Raw genomic sequence first — 18,504 nt, 5'->3', positions numbered from 1 at the left:
TGTTTCTAGCTGTCACTACTGGACATATTTTTCACTTTTTACGCGTCAGATTTTAGATCAGATTTAGTTCATGAGGACATTTTGCAGCACGTGTTTCTGACAAGATGCTATAGATCTAACTTCTGGTGTTATTTAAAAATGTAAAGGACTTATTTCCTTGTAATAATGTAGAAATGGCCGTTATTTGCTCCAGACCTGATGAAATGCTAGAAGGGTGACTTTGGAACGCGTAATTACGCATCATGGAGAGCTTGGAGCAGCTGATGCTGCTGGAGGTCTGGAGGAAGTGGAGAACCTGTCTCTGCACTGCAGCTTCATGTTCAAACTGTCTGGGTTCTTTTTTAAAGCTGCTGAAGTGTCTGATCAGAAATAAAACACTGCAGCTTTCTCTTGGTTCCTTTAAAATCCGTTTACTCTCAAAGTACAGATTTGACGTCAATAAAGGATTTACACACGTTTTACTGCATTAATGGGCTGAAAACTGTCACTTTAACATTTAATTTAATCCATTACAGTCTTTATAAATCCATATTATTCGATGGACAGCATCTACTATTAAAGATACAATTATTTCGATGTTTTTCTTACTGTATTCTAAGTTTTATTTTTTTAGTTAATAATCGGTTTGTTCATGTCTCTGGGCTGATCTCATTCTGGATTGTTTCAGGATACAGACACTTGTTGGTTTGTAGTTATTTTTCAAATGTTTTAAACTGAGATGTTTTCCTGTACATGAAGTGTGTCCCTGCAGAGGATTCCTCCAGCTCCAGTCCTCTCAGATGGAGTTTATTCAGGTTTAGGTTTAAGTCTGAGGCTGATAGATGACCGCAGAGAGGGGAAGGTATAGAAGAAGTCTGCCCAGTAACAATCTCACAGCCTCGGCGGAGCGCTGAGGAGCTATTGGCTATGCAAATAGACACACAGGGAGGAGGAAACAACTTAGACTGGAAAAAAAAACTTTAAAGAGACATTTCCCCCACTTTTCTCACAAGCATCTCTATAGGCTCCGAACTGCGGATGGAAATTAACAGCTCTAAAGCTTTACAGTCCCAGTGTTCCCCTGATGCTGATGTCTCGTTTCTTTCAAGGCTGAGGCTTTGAAGTTGACTAAGAATGGGAGGGGATTAACATATTTACCCATGCAGATTCCCTTTGTGACTGTATGTGAGGCTAAATCATTTGGCAGTCATTTTTTTAATTATCTCCTCACAGACTGAAACTCTCCACCTGCTTGTTTTCCATGTAAATGATAACAGAAGTCTAACAAATACAGAAAAAGTCGTGGTTTATGGCAGGAATTAGTGGATATTCTTTGAGCACAGCGTCTCATCTTTGTGTTATCTTCAACAAGAAGAAAAAAAAGTCATTGCTGCTTCACATTTCCTAGAAAGCTATCTCACTAACCGCACGGCGTTTGTGGCTGCTATGAAAAAAGAAAAGACTTGGTAAGACCATGTGTGTCCGTGCGTGTGCACGACGCCGTGGGTGGGTGGGTGGGTCTATCGTAAGCGCGTGCCCGTGCGCGTACATAGACCTCTGTATGTTAACATGCAGTGTTTGGTGGCTGCGTGCCCGCATGCATCATGTCGTGCACACTGAGGTTCACGGAGTCCATCAGAGCTGCTGAAAGAGAAATCAATAGGAAGCAGTGGATTATTTTCTGTCTGATCTGAACTGATATGATGATTAGTGAAGTAATATCCTGGTTATCTTACCAATATGGTGATTATTAAACAGTATGCTGACTATTTTCACACTTGAAGCACTTTAAGTGACTTGTTTGAGGCTTTTTAAAGCTGAAAATGTGCATAAAAATCCTGCTGGAGTGAATAAAATGATGATTATTTCTTTTCCATCGTGTTAAATGACAACTTTCTGTCAGCAAATCACCAACATGAAGACATTTAACCATAAAGGTGCCTCAGCTATAGCCTCACATTTTAATATAGTCCCATAACAATATATAAAGTCTAATTTCAGCTAAAAACATCATTTAATGCCTAAAGTTCGTCCACATGGAGCTCAGGTTCGTCTTGTTCTACTCCTACATTCTGCAGAAGCCTTGCAGACCTGGATCTGTGAGAAGTTTACTGAAAGTTGTTGCTCAGCAGGACAGCAGAAAGGGAGAGGAGTGGTGCGTGTTGCGTCTGGTCTATACAGAGGTAATGAAGTGAATTGCGTCAGTAGCGCATGCAGGGCAGGCTTGAAGTGCGGCTGATCTGGCGGATGAAAGTAGAGGCGCACTGTGGGGAGAGAGGAAAAAGTTCTCAACAAGGAGAGGCAGGACTACTCTTCACGGAGCCCCTGCAGTCTCACTTTTTTATGCCTCCAATACACTTTCCCTGCCATCTCTTTGCTAAATTTTCGCTCTGTGGCGCTTCGGAGGGAGAAAATCCGACTTTTTGACTCGAGCCAAAGCGCCAGCACCATGGAGCTGCTCTGCCTCGAAATGGACACCATCATACGAGCTCGTCCCGATCCGAACCTCCTGTGCGATGACAGAGTCCTGCAGAGCTTGTTGACTATAGAGGAGAGGTTTCTACCACAATATTCCTATTTCAAAGGCGTGCAGAAAGACATCCAGCCGTTTATGAGGAGGATGGTGGCCACTTGGATGTTGGAGGTACCGAAACACCGAATGCTGACAAGTCTCATTATTTCCGTGCTCGACTCGTTTCTTTAAAAACCCTAATGGTTTTGTTTGATTCCTGCTTTTTCGCAGCTGTATTTGCACATTTTTAAGCAGCAGAAGCGTCGCGCGGCTCTTATTTCAGCTGTTTGATGCTCACTTTAAGAAAATGTGTCGTTTTTCTGCGATTTTTCTCCATTTTTTAAAGTCCGGGTCGTGAAGACTTTGCGAAACTACAAGCTGCGACAGTGCGACACCGGAGAATTTCTCTCATCCGCCTCACATGGTGTCTCTTCAGGCAGCCTGTTGATTCTTTAATGTTATTAGGGCCTATTTTAGATAGCCTGAATATTTCCATGCACACGTATGCACTCCCCGATGCAAGGCTGCCCTGCGCTGCTCCTATCGCCATGTTGGTTTTTTACAGGAGCGCTTGCGCTTTTAAGAGGATTTACAGCGCCATAAAGGCAATAACAGCAGCTAAAAGCCATCGGATATGACAGAAGAGAGTCTTGGGTGTCCACTGAATATAGAAATGATCAGAAAAAGCACTGCAAACATTTTTGGTATCTATTTTAAATGTCGGAAGGGGCGAGGGCCTTATCTGTACTTCGGGCTTCCCCCCGCCGCTCCGTCTCGCTCTGGAATTATGTTCAAATTCAGACTCTCTCTTTAATATTTCTGCTCAGCACCCACTGTAAACAATCCCAAAGCTTTCCCCTTTATTTTCGTGTAATTATTGTGAGAATTCCAGCCTCTGGGGATTTTTAATTAATTTTTGAAATATATATATCGGCTCGGCGGTGACGCACGCCACAGCAGCCGCTCGCTACTCGCCTTTAATTTTGACATTTTATTCCCATTAATTCCACATGGATTTGGACAAGAATTGTCGGGTATGATGTGGAAGACCTTCCCGAACATTATGGTGCGAAGAAAACGTCTCTGTGTAATTTATTTGTATTTTTAATTATTTTATGAAAATATGACGAATGAAGAAAAGCGTATTTCCGTGTGTTGCGCTGTCGGGGTGTTTTTTTGGCTCGGCTGATTGTGACTTGAATTCATTTCTTAGTGAATGAACTGCATGAATGTGACTCTATTGACAGTTTGTGTCTAAGACGCATTTCATTCTTTTGTTAGAAATAATTTGGAATTAATGTTTGGTGTCGCAACATGTTGGGCTGGGCTCACATTCCTGGCCGGGAACCAACTCTGAGTGTCACTGGATTTATATGTGCTCTTTATGTGATTAGTCTTTTCTTTCGTTATCTCATAAAAGTTTTCTATACATCTGAAGTGCTGGGAGAATAAATCAGGCTGCTTACTGATTCCAAACGCTTCTGCTTTGTCTGCTCTCTTTATGCAGGTTTGTGAGGAGCAGAAGTGCGAGGAAGAAGTTTTTCCTTTGGCCATGAACTACTTAGACAGATTTCTAGCAGTGGTACCCACCAAAAAGTGTAACCTGCAGCTGCTGGGAGCAGTGTGCATGTTTCTTGCATCCAAATTGAAAGAGACTCGTCCATTAACTGCAGAGAAGCTCTGCATCTACACAGATAACTCCATCAGACCACAGGAGCTGCTGGTAAGAACTGGTTCTACACAATTCACACAACTCACTGCCACCTCTCTGAATTCATCATCATCATCTGGGTTCAGATATCTTTATTTGTTTCTGCATCATGTGTTCTTTAAGATGTCTGCAAGCCATGTTGGTTCATTTCAGTTTCTCTGAGGTTTTAATTCACCTTAAATCTGCTCATTAAAACCTCTCAGCTCAAATTAGAACTTTCTGATCTGATTCCTCCTGAATCCATCCTCCGGTCTCCACTCTGTCATCAGAGGTGGATGAGGAGTGAAGCTCCACAGTGGCTTGTTCCACAGGTTCTCTACTGTACAGACCCTCCAGGCTTACAGTATCCAGCCGGTGGTCTCCATCGCCATCTAGTGGCAGATATTCTCACACAGAGCAACGAGGTCAGCTTGAACCCCAGCCAAACTTCTGACTCGGTTCCTGTCAGCTAGAGAGAGGGAGAGACGCAGAGAAATTCAAGTTTGCCTTTTACAGTTTAGCTTTGGTCCAAAAATAACTGTGGATGCACACATTTCTGATCTGATGTCATCCTGTCCCGGATGGACGGAGCGTGTCCTCTGTAACGTCCAGGTTCTAGGTGAAGGCGATGATGCTCTGAGTCTAAAGATGTGTCCTCTGTCTTTGATGAGGCTCCTCTGGCATCTAGGACCTTCTCCCTCCACCAAGAAACCAGTTAATGAAGAGAGATTCACAACAGGTCTGTGGTTCTGCAGAAATGTTCCTCAGTAAACAGCTGATCCAACAAGCTGTGAAAGAACTGCATCTTCTGACTGGATTCTGATGGTTCCTGACTGCTGGTTTGACCCACTCAGCTGATCGCTGCACTTTGTTCAGGTTCCTGATGAGCTGCTGTAGCTTTTACTGGTTTCTGGTTATTTTCTGGAATCTGTGAGAATATTCTTCATCATAAACGCAGGTTTTGTGGTGCTGTTCAAAGTTTAGTTCTGCGGTGACATCAGACTTCATGCAAAAAAAAACTCTAGGGTTCTCTGGTTCTGGTCCTCCTTCATGTTCATGAAGCTGGTCCGTTCTCTGGTTCTGGTTCTCCTTCATGTTCATGAAGATGGTCCGTTCTCTGGTTCTGGTCCTCCTTCATGTTCTCATGAAGCCGGTCCGTTCTCTGGTTCTGGTCCTCCTTCATGTTCATGAAGATGGTCCGTTCTCTGGTTCTGGTCCTCCTTCATGTTCTCATGAAGCCGGTCCGTTCTCGGGTTCTGGTCCTCCTTCATGTTCATGAAGATGGTCCGTTCTCTGGTTCTGGTCCTCCTTCATGTTCTCATGAAGATGGTCCATTCTCTGGTTCTGGTTCTCCTTCATGTTCATGAAGCCGGTCCGTTCTCGGGTTCTGGTCCTCCTTCATGTTCATGAAGATGGTCCGTTCTCTGGTTCTGGTCCTCCTTCATGTTCTCATGAAGCCGGTCCGTTCTCGGGTTCTGGTCCTCCTTCATGTTCATGAAGCCGGTCCGTTCTCTGGTTCTGGTTCTCCTTCATGTTCTCATGAAGCCGGTCCGTTCTCTGGTTCTGGTCCTCCTTCATGTTCTCATGAAGCCAGTCCATTCTCTGGTTCTGGTTCTCCTTCATGTTCATGAAGATGGTCCGTTCTCTGGTTCTGGTCCTCCTTCATGTTCTCATGAAGCCGGTCCGTTCTCTGGTTCTGGTCCTCCTTCATGTTCATGAAGCCGGTCCGTTCTCTGGTTCTGGTCCTCCTTCATGTTCTCATGAAGCCGGTCCGTTCTCTGGTTCTGGTCCTCCTTCATGTTCTCATGAAGCCGGTCCGTTCTCTGGTTCTGGTCCTCCTTCATGTTCTCATGAAGATGGTCCGTTCTCGGGTTCTGGTCCTCCTTCATGTTCATGAAGATGGTCCGTTCTCTGGTTCTGGTCCTCCTTCATGTTCTCATGAAGCCGGTCCGTTCTCTGGTTCTGGTCCTCCTTCATGTTCATGAAGCCGGTCCGTTCTCTGGTTCTGGTCCTCCTTCATGTTCTCATGAAGCCGGTCCGTTCTCTGGTTCTGGTCCTCCTTCATGTTCATGAAGCCGGTCCGTTCTCTGGTTCTGGTCCTCCTTCATGTTCTCATGAAGCCGGTCCGTTCTCTGGTTCTGGTCCTCCTTCATGTTCTCATGAAGCCGGTCCGTTCTCTTGTTCTGGTCCTCCTTCATGTTCTCATGAAGCCGGTCCGTTCTCTGGTTCTGGTCCTCCTTCATGTTCATGAAGATGGTCCGTTCTCGGGTTCTGGTCCTCCTTCATGTTCTCATGAAGCCGGTCCGTTCTCTGGTTCTGGTCCTCCTTCATGTTCATGAAGATGGTCCGTTCTCGGGTTCTGGTCCTCCTTCATGTTCTCATGAAGCCGGTCCGTTCTCTGGTTCTGGTCCTCCTTCATGTTCATGAAGATGGTCCGTTCTCGGGTTCTGGTCCTCCTTCATGTTCTCATGAAGCCGGTCCGTTCTCTGGTTCTGGTCCTCCTTCATGTTCATGAAGATGGTCCGTTCTCGGGTTCTGGTCCTCCTTCATGTTCATGAAGCCGGTCCGTTCTCTGGTTCTGGTCCTCCTTCATGTTCATGAAGCCGGTCCGTTCTCTGGTTCTGGTTCTCCTTCATGTTCATGAAGCCGGTCCGTTCTCTGGTTCTGGTCCTCCTTCATGTTCTCATGAAGCCGGTCCGTTCTCTGGTTCTGGTCCTCCTTCATGTTCATGAAGATGGTCCGTTCTCGGGTTCTGGTCCTCCTTCATGTTCATGAAGCCGGTCCGTTCTCTGGTTCTGGTCCTCCTTCATGTTCATGAAGCCGGTCCGTTCTCTGGTTCTGGTTCTCCTTCATGTTCATGAAGCCGGTCCGTTCTCTGGTTCTGGTCCTCCTTCATGTTCTCATGAAGCCGGTCCGTTCTCTGGTTCTGGTCCTCCTTCATGTTCATGAAGATGGTCCGTTCTCGGGTTCTGGTCCTCCTTCATGTTCTCATGAAGCCGGTCCGTTCTCTGGTTCTGGTCCTCCTTCATGTTCTCATGAAGCCGGTCCGTTCTCTGGTTCTGGTCCTCCTTCATGTTCATGAAGCCGGTCCGTTCTCTGGTTCTGGTTCTCCTTCATGTTCTCATGAAGATGGTCCGTTCTCTGGTTCTGGTCCTCCTTCATGTTCTCATGAAGCCGGTCCGTTCTCTGGTTCTGGTCCTCCTTCATGTTCATGAAGCCGGTCCGTTCTCTGGTTCTGGTTCTCCTTCATGTTCTCATGAAGATGGTCCGTTCTCTGGTTCTGGTCCTCCTTCATGTTCATGAAGCCGGTCCGTTCTCTGGTTCTGGTTCTCCTTCATGTTCATGAAGCCGGTCCGTTCTCTGGTTCTGGTCCTCCTTCATGTTCTCATGAAGCCGGTCCGTTCTCTGGTTCTGGTCCTCCTTCATGTTCATGAAGCCGGTCCGTTCTCGGGTTCTGGTCCTCCTTCATGTTCTCATGAAGCCGGTCCGTTCTCTGGTTCTGGTCCTCCTTCATGTTCATGAAGCCGGTCCGTTCTCGGGTTCTGGTCCTCCTTCATGTTCTCATGAAGCCGGTCCGTTCTCTGGTTCTGGTCCTCCTTCATGTTCATGAAGATGGTCCGTTCTCTGGTTCTGGTTCTCCTTCATGTTCATGAAGCCGGTCCGTTCTCTGGTTCTGGTCCTCCTTCATGTTCATGAAGCCGGTCCGTTCTCGGGTTCTGGTCCTCCTTCATGTTCTCATGAAGCCGGTCCGTTCTCTGGTTCTGGTCCTCCTTCATGTTCATGAAGATGGTCCGTTCTCTGGTTCTGGTCCTCCTTCATGTTCTCATGAAGCCGGTCCGTTCTCGGGTTCTGGTCCTCCTTCATGTTCTCATGAAGCCGGTCCGTTCTCTGGTTCTGGTCCTCCTTCATGTTCATGAAGATGGTCCGTTCTCTGGTTCTGGTCCTCCTTCATGTTCTCATGAAGCCGGTCCGTTCTCTGGTTCTGGTCCTCCTTCATGTTCATGAAGCCGGTCCGTTCTCTGGTTCTGGTCCTCCTTCATGTTCTCATGAAGCCGGTCCGTTCTCTGGTTCTGGTCCTCCTTCATGTTCATGAAGCCGGTCCGTTCTCGGGTTCTGGTCCTCCTTCATGTTCTCATGAAGCCGGTCCGTTCTCTGGTTCTGGTCCTCCTTCATGTTCATGAAGCCGGTCCGTTCTCTGGTTCTGGTCCTCCTTCATGTTCTCTGAGCCTCCCTGTGTTTCTGTATAAGGCAGTATTTTGGCTGACATGCAGATACAGGAAACAGAGATCAGCTGCTCGGGGCATGTGATCGTTTTTTTCTTTTTTTTTCGTCCTCATCTTTGGTAAGAATTTCTTGTAAAGAGAACCACAATGTTACAATGAAGGTGTGACCAGAGGAAGGCAGCAGCAGAAGGAAGTGGTGCTGCCACTCAGTCAGCAGCCTGTTGCAAGGCTTCTCACACTTCTGCTTCAGTGTTCGCTGCTGGCATTGATGGAAGAGAAAAAGAGGCAGGAGGCAGCCGATCATCAGCAGGCTGACCCAGAAGACACCTTTAACCTCTGAACGTTCTCTAGCTTCCTCCCATTGGAGGAACTTTTATTTTATAAAACTCCGTTATCTCCCAGATATCAGACCTCATTAGGATCTGGAGAAGGTCAAAGTGATCAGACAACTGGGCATGGACCTGTCTGTCTGTCTGTCTGTCTGTCTGTCTGTCTGTCTGTCTGTCTGTCTGTCTGTCCTCCCGTCATGAGGCTCTCAGTGCGGAACCAAACCACAAAACTTTTTCCCAAATTACTCACCAAGTCTTCCGTTAATGACGCCTCCTCTAGGAAGTGAAAGCAACAAAACTCCCTCAGAAGAGAGGAGGCCACACCTAATAGACCACCTAATAGACGGCTTGCAGTGTTTACTAACACAAGGTATGCGCGCGCAGACCCGGTGCAGGAAGTGAAAAGTTCATCCGTGTTTCATATATACAACAATGGCACAGCCGAAAGTTATTGTTAAGAAATCGTACCTTGAAGAGCTGTCACCTGCCGATCGCACCTGTTACTTAAACAAGTTGACACTTAGTGCAGGTACGCAACTACCGGACCCGTACTCATTTCCGCAACAAGAGTGGTTACGGGATATGAGGCGATGGCCTAATATTCAGGCCGGACATCTATTTATATTTAATCTACTCGCCAAGCGTTTACACGAAAGAGAATTTAAAGGCATACAAATTCCTTGATGCTGCTAATTTGGTGCTTTGTGGTCACGTACAAGAACTCACACACCATCCAGCATCAGAAACGTGGTGTGAGTGTACACATTACCTGTCAGTGTTGTTCTTAGCTTTGGTGCTGTTGGGACTGTCACGCCTGTGAGGAAATACCGAAGGCACGAAATCAGGACTGTCTGAATCATCAGATGCACGACCTGTTAAAACAGTATTTATTATAATTATTAAAGTCCTGTAAATCAAAATAACAAGGCTAAGTCAACAAACATATTCATTGTGGTAATGACAAAACACCCTATTATCGCTCACATGCACGATAATGATATAAAGGATTTTACAAATATAAATCAAAACTGAATGACCGTTTACATGAAATGAAATGTGCACTGCAAAGCCGTGCATTCTTTATTTGTGCCTGCGACCAGTTATCCCGGTTGATCGCACGTAGCCACAACTGCCTTCGATTTTGTTGAAATGGATGAGCCCCTCCAGGTATTGAATAAAACTTTAAATGAGGGTTGTCTTTACTTCGATTCTGACAGGGGACAGCACAGCAAGAAGGCATATTCAGCGTAATATGTGTATATAATGTGTATAAATATCCCGAGTTGGCGAGCTAAACCAGCTTTGTTTTGCACCGGGTCTGCGCGTGCAGCTGCCTAATTAAGCATGCATACATCATGTGAAATCCATCTATACCCCACCTAATACCCCACCTCTACCTCGCCCCGCATCGCTCAGACATGCGTGTTGTCACATTTCTCCACAGACATTTCTCCACATGTAGTGACTTTAAGTCAACAGGTGAATCAGTTGTTGGGTAAAAATATAAATAATAAACCCTGTCTAATGTGTGGTGTTGTTCATGTGAAGCAGAACGTGTGATAATACACAGTTTAGCTTCGACTGAGAAATGAAACAGTGTTTTATTGCTGCTGCTCTGCAGACGTCGGCTTCCTCTCCGTTCCTCAGTAGAACCTCTGGTGGGCCTCTTTAGGAAAATCCCCAGATGCCAGACAGACAGACGGGAGGCAGACAGCGCTGTGAGGTCACCTGCTGCTGGAGTTCCTCTGTCGCAGGCCATTCGAGCTCAGAATAACGGAATAATAATCATAGAAAACCTGCATACAACCAGCAGAGAATATAATAATAATGATAATGATAATAATAATAATATATAACCTGCGTACAGCTAGCACAGACGAACATACTACTACTAATAACAACCCATACCCTCCATATGGTGCAGGACCAGTTCTTTATTCATGCACTCAGGCTGGATTCTAACTGGTTTAGTGTTGGAGCTCTTTGTAAAATGCTGCTTTATCTAAAAGTGTGGCTGTGTTTATGTGCTCTGGTTCATTGTTAATCATCTTCTCTCCTGCCTTCTCGCTCGTTCCTCTCCAGGAATGGGAACTGGTGGTGTTGGGGAAGTTGAAGTGGAACTTGGCAGCAGTAACGCCAAACGACTTCATCGAGCACATCGTGAGGAGGCTGCCGCTGCCCGAGGATAAGCTGGCTCTTATACGGAAACATGTCCAGACCTTCATCGCCCTCTGCGCCACAGGTAGGACCCCAGCAGAGCTCCATCCCTGCCAGATGTTTGTTCAGTAAACGGTGATGCTGAACCTAGAGATGACCACTCAGTATCGTCTTTGTTCATCCTCCTCCTTTATTTTTTGTTGTGACGCTGGTTATGGAGGAGCTGCCGAGTCAAACCAAGCGGTGATGGCTGACATCAACACACTTTCTCGTGTTGCAAAATATCTTCATGGGCAATCTTCTCTCTGCGCCTGCTTTAAAGTCCTTCTTCTCTCTGTAATGTGCCGCGGGCCGGTCATGGCTAGCCGTAGCTTTAGCCAGATTCGTTCCCCCGGATGTGAAATGTGAAATATTCCCATTTTAGAAAAAGCACGTGTGAAGGAAGACGTTTCAGCGTCAGACTCTAAAGTCTGACATCCATCATCTGTCTTCTCCCTGGGCTGCTGTGTTGTCATGTTTTGAGGCTTCCAGAGCATCCAGTAACACCTCAAAGCTTCGCTGATTCCCTGTTTGAGCCGTGGACGGGTGGAGGCCGTTCTCTGAAGATCAAACATGCAGCGAGTCCTGGGAGGATCCTTTAAATGATATGAAGCGACCATGAAGGTGGAGAAGATGCAGTAGGGACCAGGGGAGTGTTTTATGTCATCGTGTTTTCATATCTCTTTCCCCCGCTGCCTTCCTTCCCTCTTTCTCTCACCCCTAACTTCTCACGCCTCCCCCGCCCTGCAGCTGGAGATCATGATCACTTTCTCATGTTGGGATTCTCTGTAGGGCAAATTTCTGCTGTTTGCGTCAGAAAAAGTGTTCACCTTAAGGATTTATCTTCAGATTTAATGAGGAAAAATCCATAAATTTCTGTCACTCTTTCTGGGTCACCGCAGCCAGCAGCAGCTTCGCCTTCTTCAGGCCACAAACAGGAATGCTAACTATGCTAGCTATGCTAACTACACCCCCCATGGGAACCAGTGTGCTGACGTCACTCAGAGGGTGTGTTTGGGAAGAGACAGGTATTTACAGCTGATTGTGCAATGGATATGGTGAGAAATGTTTGAAGGAATATGTGTCTTTTCTCCCTTTGTCTCCGTTTTATCACATCTTTTCCTCTCAGCGGATTAAAGTGTGCAGAACGACGGCATTCAGTGATCGGATCTATTCCCAAAGCAACGTTGTGAAAGACTCAGCATGCACTTTGTCCTTAATTGCTTCAATGAGGCGAAGGAAATAAATTTACGATCTCCTGGAGTGATCCTCCTGACGTTGTGTTTTAGGAGACGTTGTGGAGATCGCTCTGGATCAGCAACAGGCCGTTTATCTGCAGATGCTCTCCGCAGATCTGCATCCAAGCAGAGGGCAGAAAAACGGGAGGAGGAGAGTGAGTCAACAGCTTGGTGCATCTGAAGATCTCTGGGAATTTGAAACCCCACTAGTGGAAGATTCCCAGCCGTAAATCTTCGGGGTTATCTGGTGAGAATCCTCGTTGAGACGTCCTCCGAGCAGCACAGTGGAGAAGGTAAAGCGGCAGAAGGAGGAGATCTCTCAGGAGGATTTACATTTGAAGACAGTCGACAGCAGGTCACCTGTGGCCTTCCCATTCAGCCCACCACCCACCACTACTCCCTATACGCTGCAAAGAAAGCATGAAAACCACGGCTCTCTGTTTTCAGGGAACAAGAGCGAGACGAGGACGAGTGGAGAATAAGGCCTCTCATTCCTAATGGCTCCTCTCTTTTGATGAAACAGTTCCGTTCGGGCCACTCGGTGGGATTTTGTCAGGTGGCGCAGGCTGGCTCCGTATTAATTAATAACATTGGCTGGTCCATTCAGGACTATGCAAATGGCTAGGGGGCTCAGCTAGAGGCTGGAGAAAGGAGACAAAAGGCCTGGCCCTTACATTTCATATGCAGAGCCATGTGAGGGTCAGCGCTGCAGGGCCACTTGATAGGAAACATCAGCGTTTCCCTCAGGCAGGCCGCCGGATAATAGCCCAGAAACAAGCTCATTAGGGGAGATTATGAACCTCCATTCCTGCACACAGACACCGAGCACTCCGAGCTTCCTCTTCTATTCTTATTCAATTGAGGTAAAATGGGAGAATGGACGGGGGCATGGGGCAGACAGATGCACCCCAACCTGTCTGCTGTGGTCATTGAGCTCCGTCTTCTGGCCATACTGGCAGGGATTATGGTGTGTTTTTCTCTCTAATGGTATGCATGGAATGGTGACAATGGTCATAGAAGCTGATCAAAAGGAAGCCTGGATCGGGGCCAACAGTGCAGTCCAAGGAGAGAGGCCATTGTCTTGAGGGACACAATGAAGATTTTGCAACAAGTTTTGGATCTAAATAAGGAGGGATTTATGTAGCGGAGCACTCCTTGGTTTATCTCTGATCACTCCTCTCTGGTATGTGGAGCGTCTTTGAACTATGTGAGAAGGAACTTGATGATTAACTGGTTAGTTTCTCTAATGATTCACCAGCTAACAAACTCAAGACGCCACTTTCTCTCCGGGATGTTGGATTAGTTTTATATACGCCTGGGCTTTAGATTTACAGAAAGTATTTACAAATGCAGTGTACAGATCATATAAACCCTGCATTTTAACATTTTGCACATTGGACTAAACATAAACTATCCGGTGCAGTCCAGTGTTTAGTTTGTACTGCAGATCCTAACCCAGCAGAAGCTTGGATGGGATCACATTCACTCCATCCACTCTATTTAACTTTTATTTCAAAACAATTAAAATATGCACAAAGCTGTCCTACCTATCCCCAAGCTGTGTGCCAAAGATTCTGGAGGATCACATGGACTTTTTCTTTTTTTTGCAGCCAGTCTAATATGGTAGTGTGATTCATAAATCCTCGTGTGTTTTGGCTCTCTGTGGTCCGCAGGCAGGAATGCTCCTCAGCTTCCTCTCCAAGCGGCTGCTGCTGGAGAATCCCCTCCAGGCTCAGAGCAGCATTCTAGAGATGATGATTCATGTCAGATGTGGTCAATAAAAAGCTCTTTACTGGTGTTTGTTTACATAAAAGCCCCTTCATGTTCGATGAGTCAGAACCGCCGACAAATTAGCCGCCTCCTCCGACAAATTATCATTTTTCTGCTCGCTCCACCGATGAGAGGAATCGCGTCCGGTCCGGCGGCATCGTCAACACATGAAGGAAAAACTTCCTGATGGCTGGTGCCCAGAAATATGACACACACGGGTGAATCATGGAGAGGCATGTCCTGAGTCCCCCCTTCACCTCACTGGTGTAATCGGCTCCACACTATAAATACTGTGGCCGAGCTGAGTCACCAGGAAGGACATCTTTACAGTCATCCACCAGAAAGGGTTAGAAATCTGAATCTTTTTGTGCTTACATGTTCACCCTGGAGGTCATGGTAACCACAAAGACTAATATTTGTGATTTGAAGTAAACGTTACCATGCGTGGCTTTGACCTGGACGTTTAGACAGGACACCAAGGTCTCTGAGGCTTTGTCCTCCTCAGTGAAGACAACTCTTTTTCTGGTCTGTACCATTTAAATTCTTTTAATCTTTATTTATTCAGGTAGTGGGATTTTCAGAATGATAGACTGTTACCTGTCCAGGTGTCTCCCAGTCAGCTGGGACAGACTCCAGTCCCCATGACCCTAATGAGGACTAAACAGTGTAGAGGATGGATGGATGGATGATGGATGGAGGATGGATGGAGGATGGATGGATGATGGATGGAGGATGGATGGAGGATGGATGAATGATGGATGGAGGATGGATGGAGGATGGATGAATGATGGATGGATGATGGATGGAGGATGGATGGATGATGGATGGATGATGGATGGATGATGGATGGAGGATGGATGGATGATGGATGGAGGATGGATGGATGATGGATGGATGATGGATGGAGGATGGATGGAGGATGGATGGAGGATGGATGAATGATGGATGGAGGATGGATGGAGGATGGATGAATGATGGATGGAGGATGGATGGATGATGGATGGATGATGGATGGATGATGGATGGAGGATGGATGGAGGATGGATGAATGATGGATGGATGATGGATGGAGGATGGATGGATGATGGATGGAGGATGGATGGATGATGGATGAATGATGTCATTTTTCTGTGTGAACAGGACAGAAAGCCTTTAGTTTCACCTTTAGCAGTCTGTATTTCTGTTTATTTCTCTACAGACATCTGGTCCTCCAACAGCTGCTTTCATGAATGCATTCCAGCTTTGGGTTCCGATGCAGAGAAAACTCACCTCTTCCTTGATCTTCTGTAGAAATGTGCTCAGTGTGCTTCTCGACGCTGACGTTAGCCGAGCCTCAAGGCTGCAGCTGTGACGGTGGAGATGATGTTGAGAGAAGGGCTGTCACAGGACGCTGCAATTAGGCAGGAATTCTGTTTTCTGGCCAGTTTAAGCGCATGACTCAGAGTGACAGTGCAGAACAAGTGGTGGTGAATGGATGTGGAGGAGTTGCGTCTTCATCGATTATTCTGTCCATGGTAGAGCTTCAGTAGGAAGCTGCTGTTAGCTTGAGTTGAGGACCTCCTCTGAGGTGGACCATGTGGACCATGTTTGGACTTCCAGGCTGAGCTGCATTAGTGGTGAAACATTCTGTCATTCCAGTCCCCAAATGTTTGTTTTTAGCGTTAATCAGTCAGCGGGCTCCGGGTCCTTTAATAACACGGTCAATAAGCGCTACACATCTGGAACACAACCCTGATCTGGAAGAGCTGGCTTTTTCCTTTCTTAGTTTGGCTGTTGTTCAACTTTCCAGCTTTAATTAATTTACAGTTTTAACCTGCACACTGTGCATTGCAGCCACCCAGAAGGAGCCGCCATGCAGGGCAGCAGACCAGAGGCTGGAGCTTCATGGGGCCACAAGGAGGAGAAAGGGCCATTGAAGGGGTGAGAGGCTGGGCCAGCAGTGAGCTTTCCATCGCAGGCGTCCCCACTCAGCTACATACACTGTTTATCCTCAGCATGAATATCAATGAGGCCTCCTGAAATGCAGCCATTCTTCCCCTGCAGCAGCACCAGGCCGGACTGTCCGGCTGCACGCGCTCGTCCTTGTTCTGCTACAGACCTGTCTTGTCTTGAGAGCTAAAAATCAGATTGCTGCCCACCGCCCTCCACTCAGCGCTACAGACCTGCGTCTGTCCGTGTCTTCGTCTTACAGCTGGCAGCGATCGGAGCATTGTTCCTCCTGTCTCTGAGGTGTCTTGCCCGTCAGAATGCGCTCGCTGCACACTTACAGTAAATCCCTGTACGCCTTTGTCCTCTCCCTCAGCAGAGCTGGGCTCTTACAGCAGTGATGTAATGCTGAGGGGCTTTGTGGCTCTTGCCTCTTGGCTCGAGGCATCCGTTAATAAATCGACCCTTGGCGGAGGCCCAGCAGCGAACACAGGGGTGTATAATAAGTTCATTTATTTGTCAACACTGAGCCCACAAGATGAGAAAGCGCCTGGCTGTGCATGTTAAGAAGGCAGCAAGGGGCTGCCTGTGCAGCTATCAAAGGACCTACCTCTTTGATTCCACAGAAAAAAGAGAGAGAAGGAAGAAAAATTTCCTTCAGAGCCGTCGCACACAGTTTGCTTTACAACTGAATATGGCGATATGTTAATGTGAGCCTGTTTCTACGCCCCCGATGCCCACTCCTCCAGCCCAGAGGTGGCCGGGAACAGAGGGAAGAGGGTGGGTGGGACGGGGGTCACTGGAGGCCGACTCTTTTCTTCTTCCAGAACCTCACCAGGGTCTGGACAGACTGCAGAGGGATGAGCTGCAGAGATGTCCCCCTCCTGTCTCCATGCCTCCACCTTCCCTTCCTTTCTACCACGCCGTCCATCCCTCCCTCTTCATCTTCCTCCTCCTCCACCCCCGTCCCTTCCGTCTCTGTGTCCAGCCGGTCTTTGTCTGGCCGTCAGTCTGAATGCTATCAGCAGAGAGGGACGGATGTTGTGTCTCAATTGGGTGAAATGAGGTGATGACTCTGGACGATAGAGTCACACTCTTCTGCCGTCCCTCTCACTGCCGACCACGCTATGAACATGCTAACAGACAGGAGGACCACCACGCTAATAACATGCTAACAGACAGGAGGACCACCACGCTAATAACATGCCAACAGACAGGACGACCACCACGCTATGAACATGCTAACAGACAGGAGGACCACCACGCTATTAACATGCTAACAGACAGGAGGACCACCACGCTATTAACATGCTAACAGACAGGAGGACCGCCACGCTATTAACATGCTAACAGACAGGAGGACCACCACGCTATGAACATGCTAACAGACAGGAGGACCGCCACGCTATTAACATGCTAACAGACAGGACAACCACCATGCTAATAACATGCTAACAGACAGGACAACCACCACGCTATTAACATGCTAACAGACAGGAGGACCACCACGCTATGAACATGCTAACAGACAGGACGACCACCATGCTAATAACATGCTAACAGACAGGACAACCACCACGCTATTAACATGCTAACAGACAGGAGGACCACCACGCTATGAACATGCTAACAGACAGGAGGACCACCACGCTATTAACATGCTAACAGACAGGACGACCACCACGCTATGAACATGCTAACAGACAGGAGGACCACCACGCTATTAACATGCTAACAGACAGGACGACCACCACGCTAATAACATGCCAACAGACAGGATGACCACCACGCTAATAACATGCCAACAGACAGGATGACCACCACGCTAATAACATGCTAACAGACAGGAGGACCACCACGCTATTAACATGCTAACAGACAGGAGGACCACCACGCTATTAACATGCTAACAGACAGGAGGACCACCACGCTATGAACATGCTAACAGACAGGAGGACCACCACGCTAATAACATGCTAACAGACAGGAGGACCACCACGCTAATAACATGCTAACAGACAGGAGGACCACCACGCTATTAACATGCTAACAGACAGGAGGACCGCCACGCTATTAACATGCTAACAGACAGGAATACCACCACTCTATGAACATGCTAACAGACAGGAGGACCACCACGCTATGAACATGTTAACAGACAGGACGACCACCACGCTAATAACATGCTAACAGACAGGAGGACCACCACGCTAATAACATGCCAACAGACAGGACGACCACCACGCTATTAACATGCTAACAGACAGGAGGACCGCCACGCTATTAACATGCTAACAGACAGGAGGACCACCACGCTAATAACATGCTAACAGACAGGACGACCACCACGCTAATAACATGCTAACAGACAGGACGACCACCACGCTAATAACATGCTAACAGACAGGAGGACCGCCACGCTATTAACATGCTAACAGACAGGAACACCACGACTCTATGAACATGCTAACAGACAGGAGGACCGCCACGCTATTAACATGCTAACAGACAGGAATACCACCACTCTATGAACATGCTAACAGACAGGACGACCACCACGCTAATAACATGCTAACAGACAGGAGGACCACCACGCTAATAACATGCCAACAGACAGGACGACCACCACGCTAATAACATG

The 18,504-nt window shown here is 47.2% G+C and overlaps 1 protein-coding gene across 2 annotated transcripts in view; it reads left to right on the top strand.

Annotated features, from left to right (window-relative positions):
• The first annotated feature begins 2,163 nt into the window (after positions 1-2,163).
• The window catches only part of ccnd2a (cyclin D2, a), a 28,922-nt gene continuing 12,581 nt past the window's right edge, over positions 2,164-18,504 (top strand). The window contains exons 1-3 of one of the 2 annotated variants that reach the window (XM_022189936.2): positions 2,164-2,623; positions 3,999-4,214; positions 10,816-10,975. In XM_022189936.2, the coding sequence (XP_022045628.1) occupies positions 2,429-2,623; positions 3,999-4,214; positions 10,816-10,975 (571 nt within the window). In that variant the 5' untranslated portion in view covers positions 2,164-2,428. Of the gene's footprint in view, positions 2,624-2,832; positions 3,558-3,998; positions 4,215-10,815; positions 10,976-18,504 lie in introns of those variants that run through there. The other variant, XM_022189937.2, reaches the window with a different exon arrangement.

Source organism: Acanthochromis polyacanthus, chromosome 8 (genome assembly GCF_021347895.1).
Source record: "Acanthochromis polyacanthus isolate Apoly-LR-REF ecotype Palm Island chromosome 8, KAUST_Apoly_ChrSc, whole genome shotgun sequence".
NCBI lineage: Eukaryota > Metazoa > Chordata > Actinopteri > Pomacentridae > Acanthochromis > Acanthochromis polyacanthus.
The sequence above is the reverse complement of the archived record's forward strand: the minus strand, read 5'-3'. Positions and strand labels throughout refer to the sequence as shown.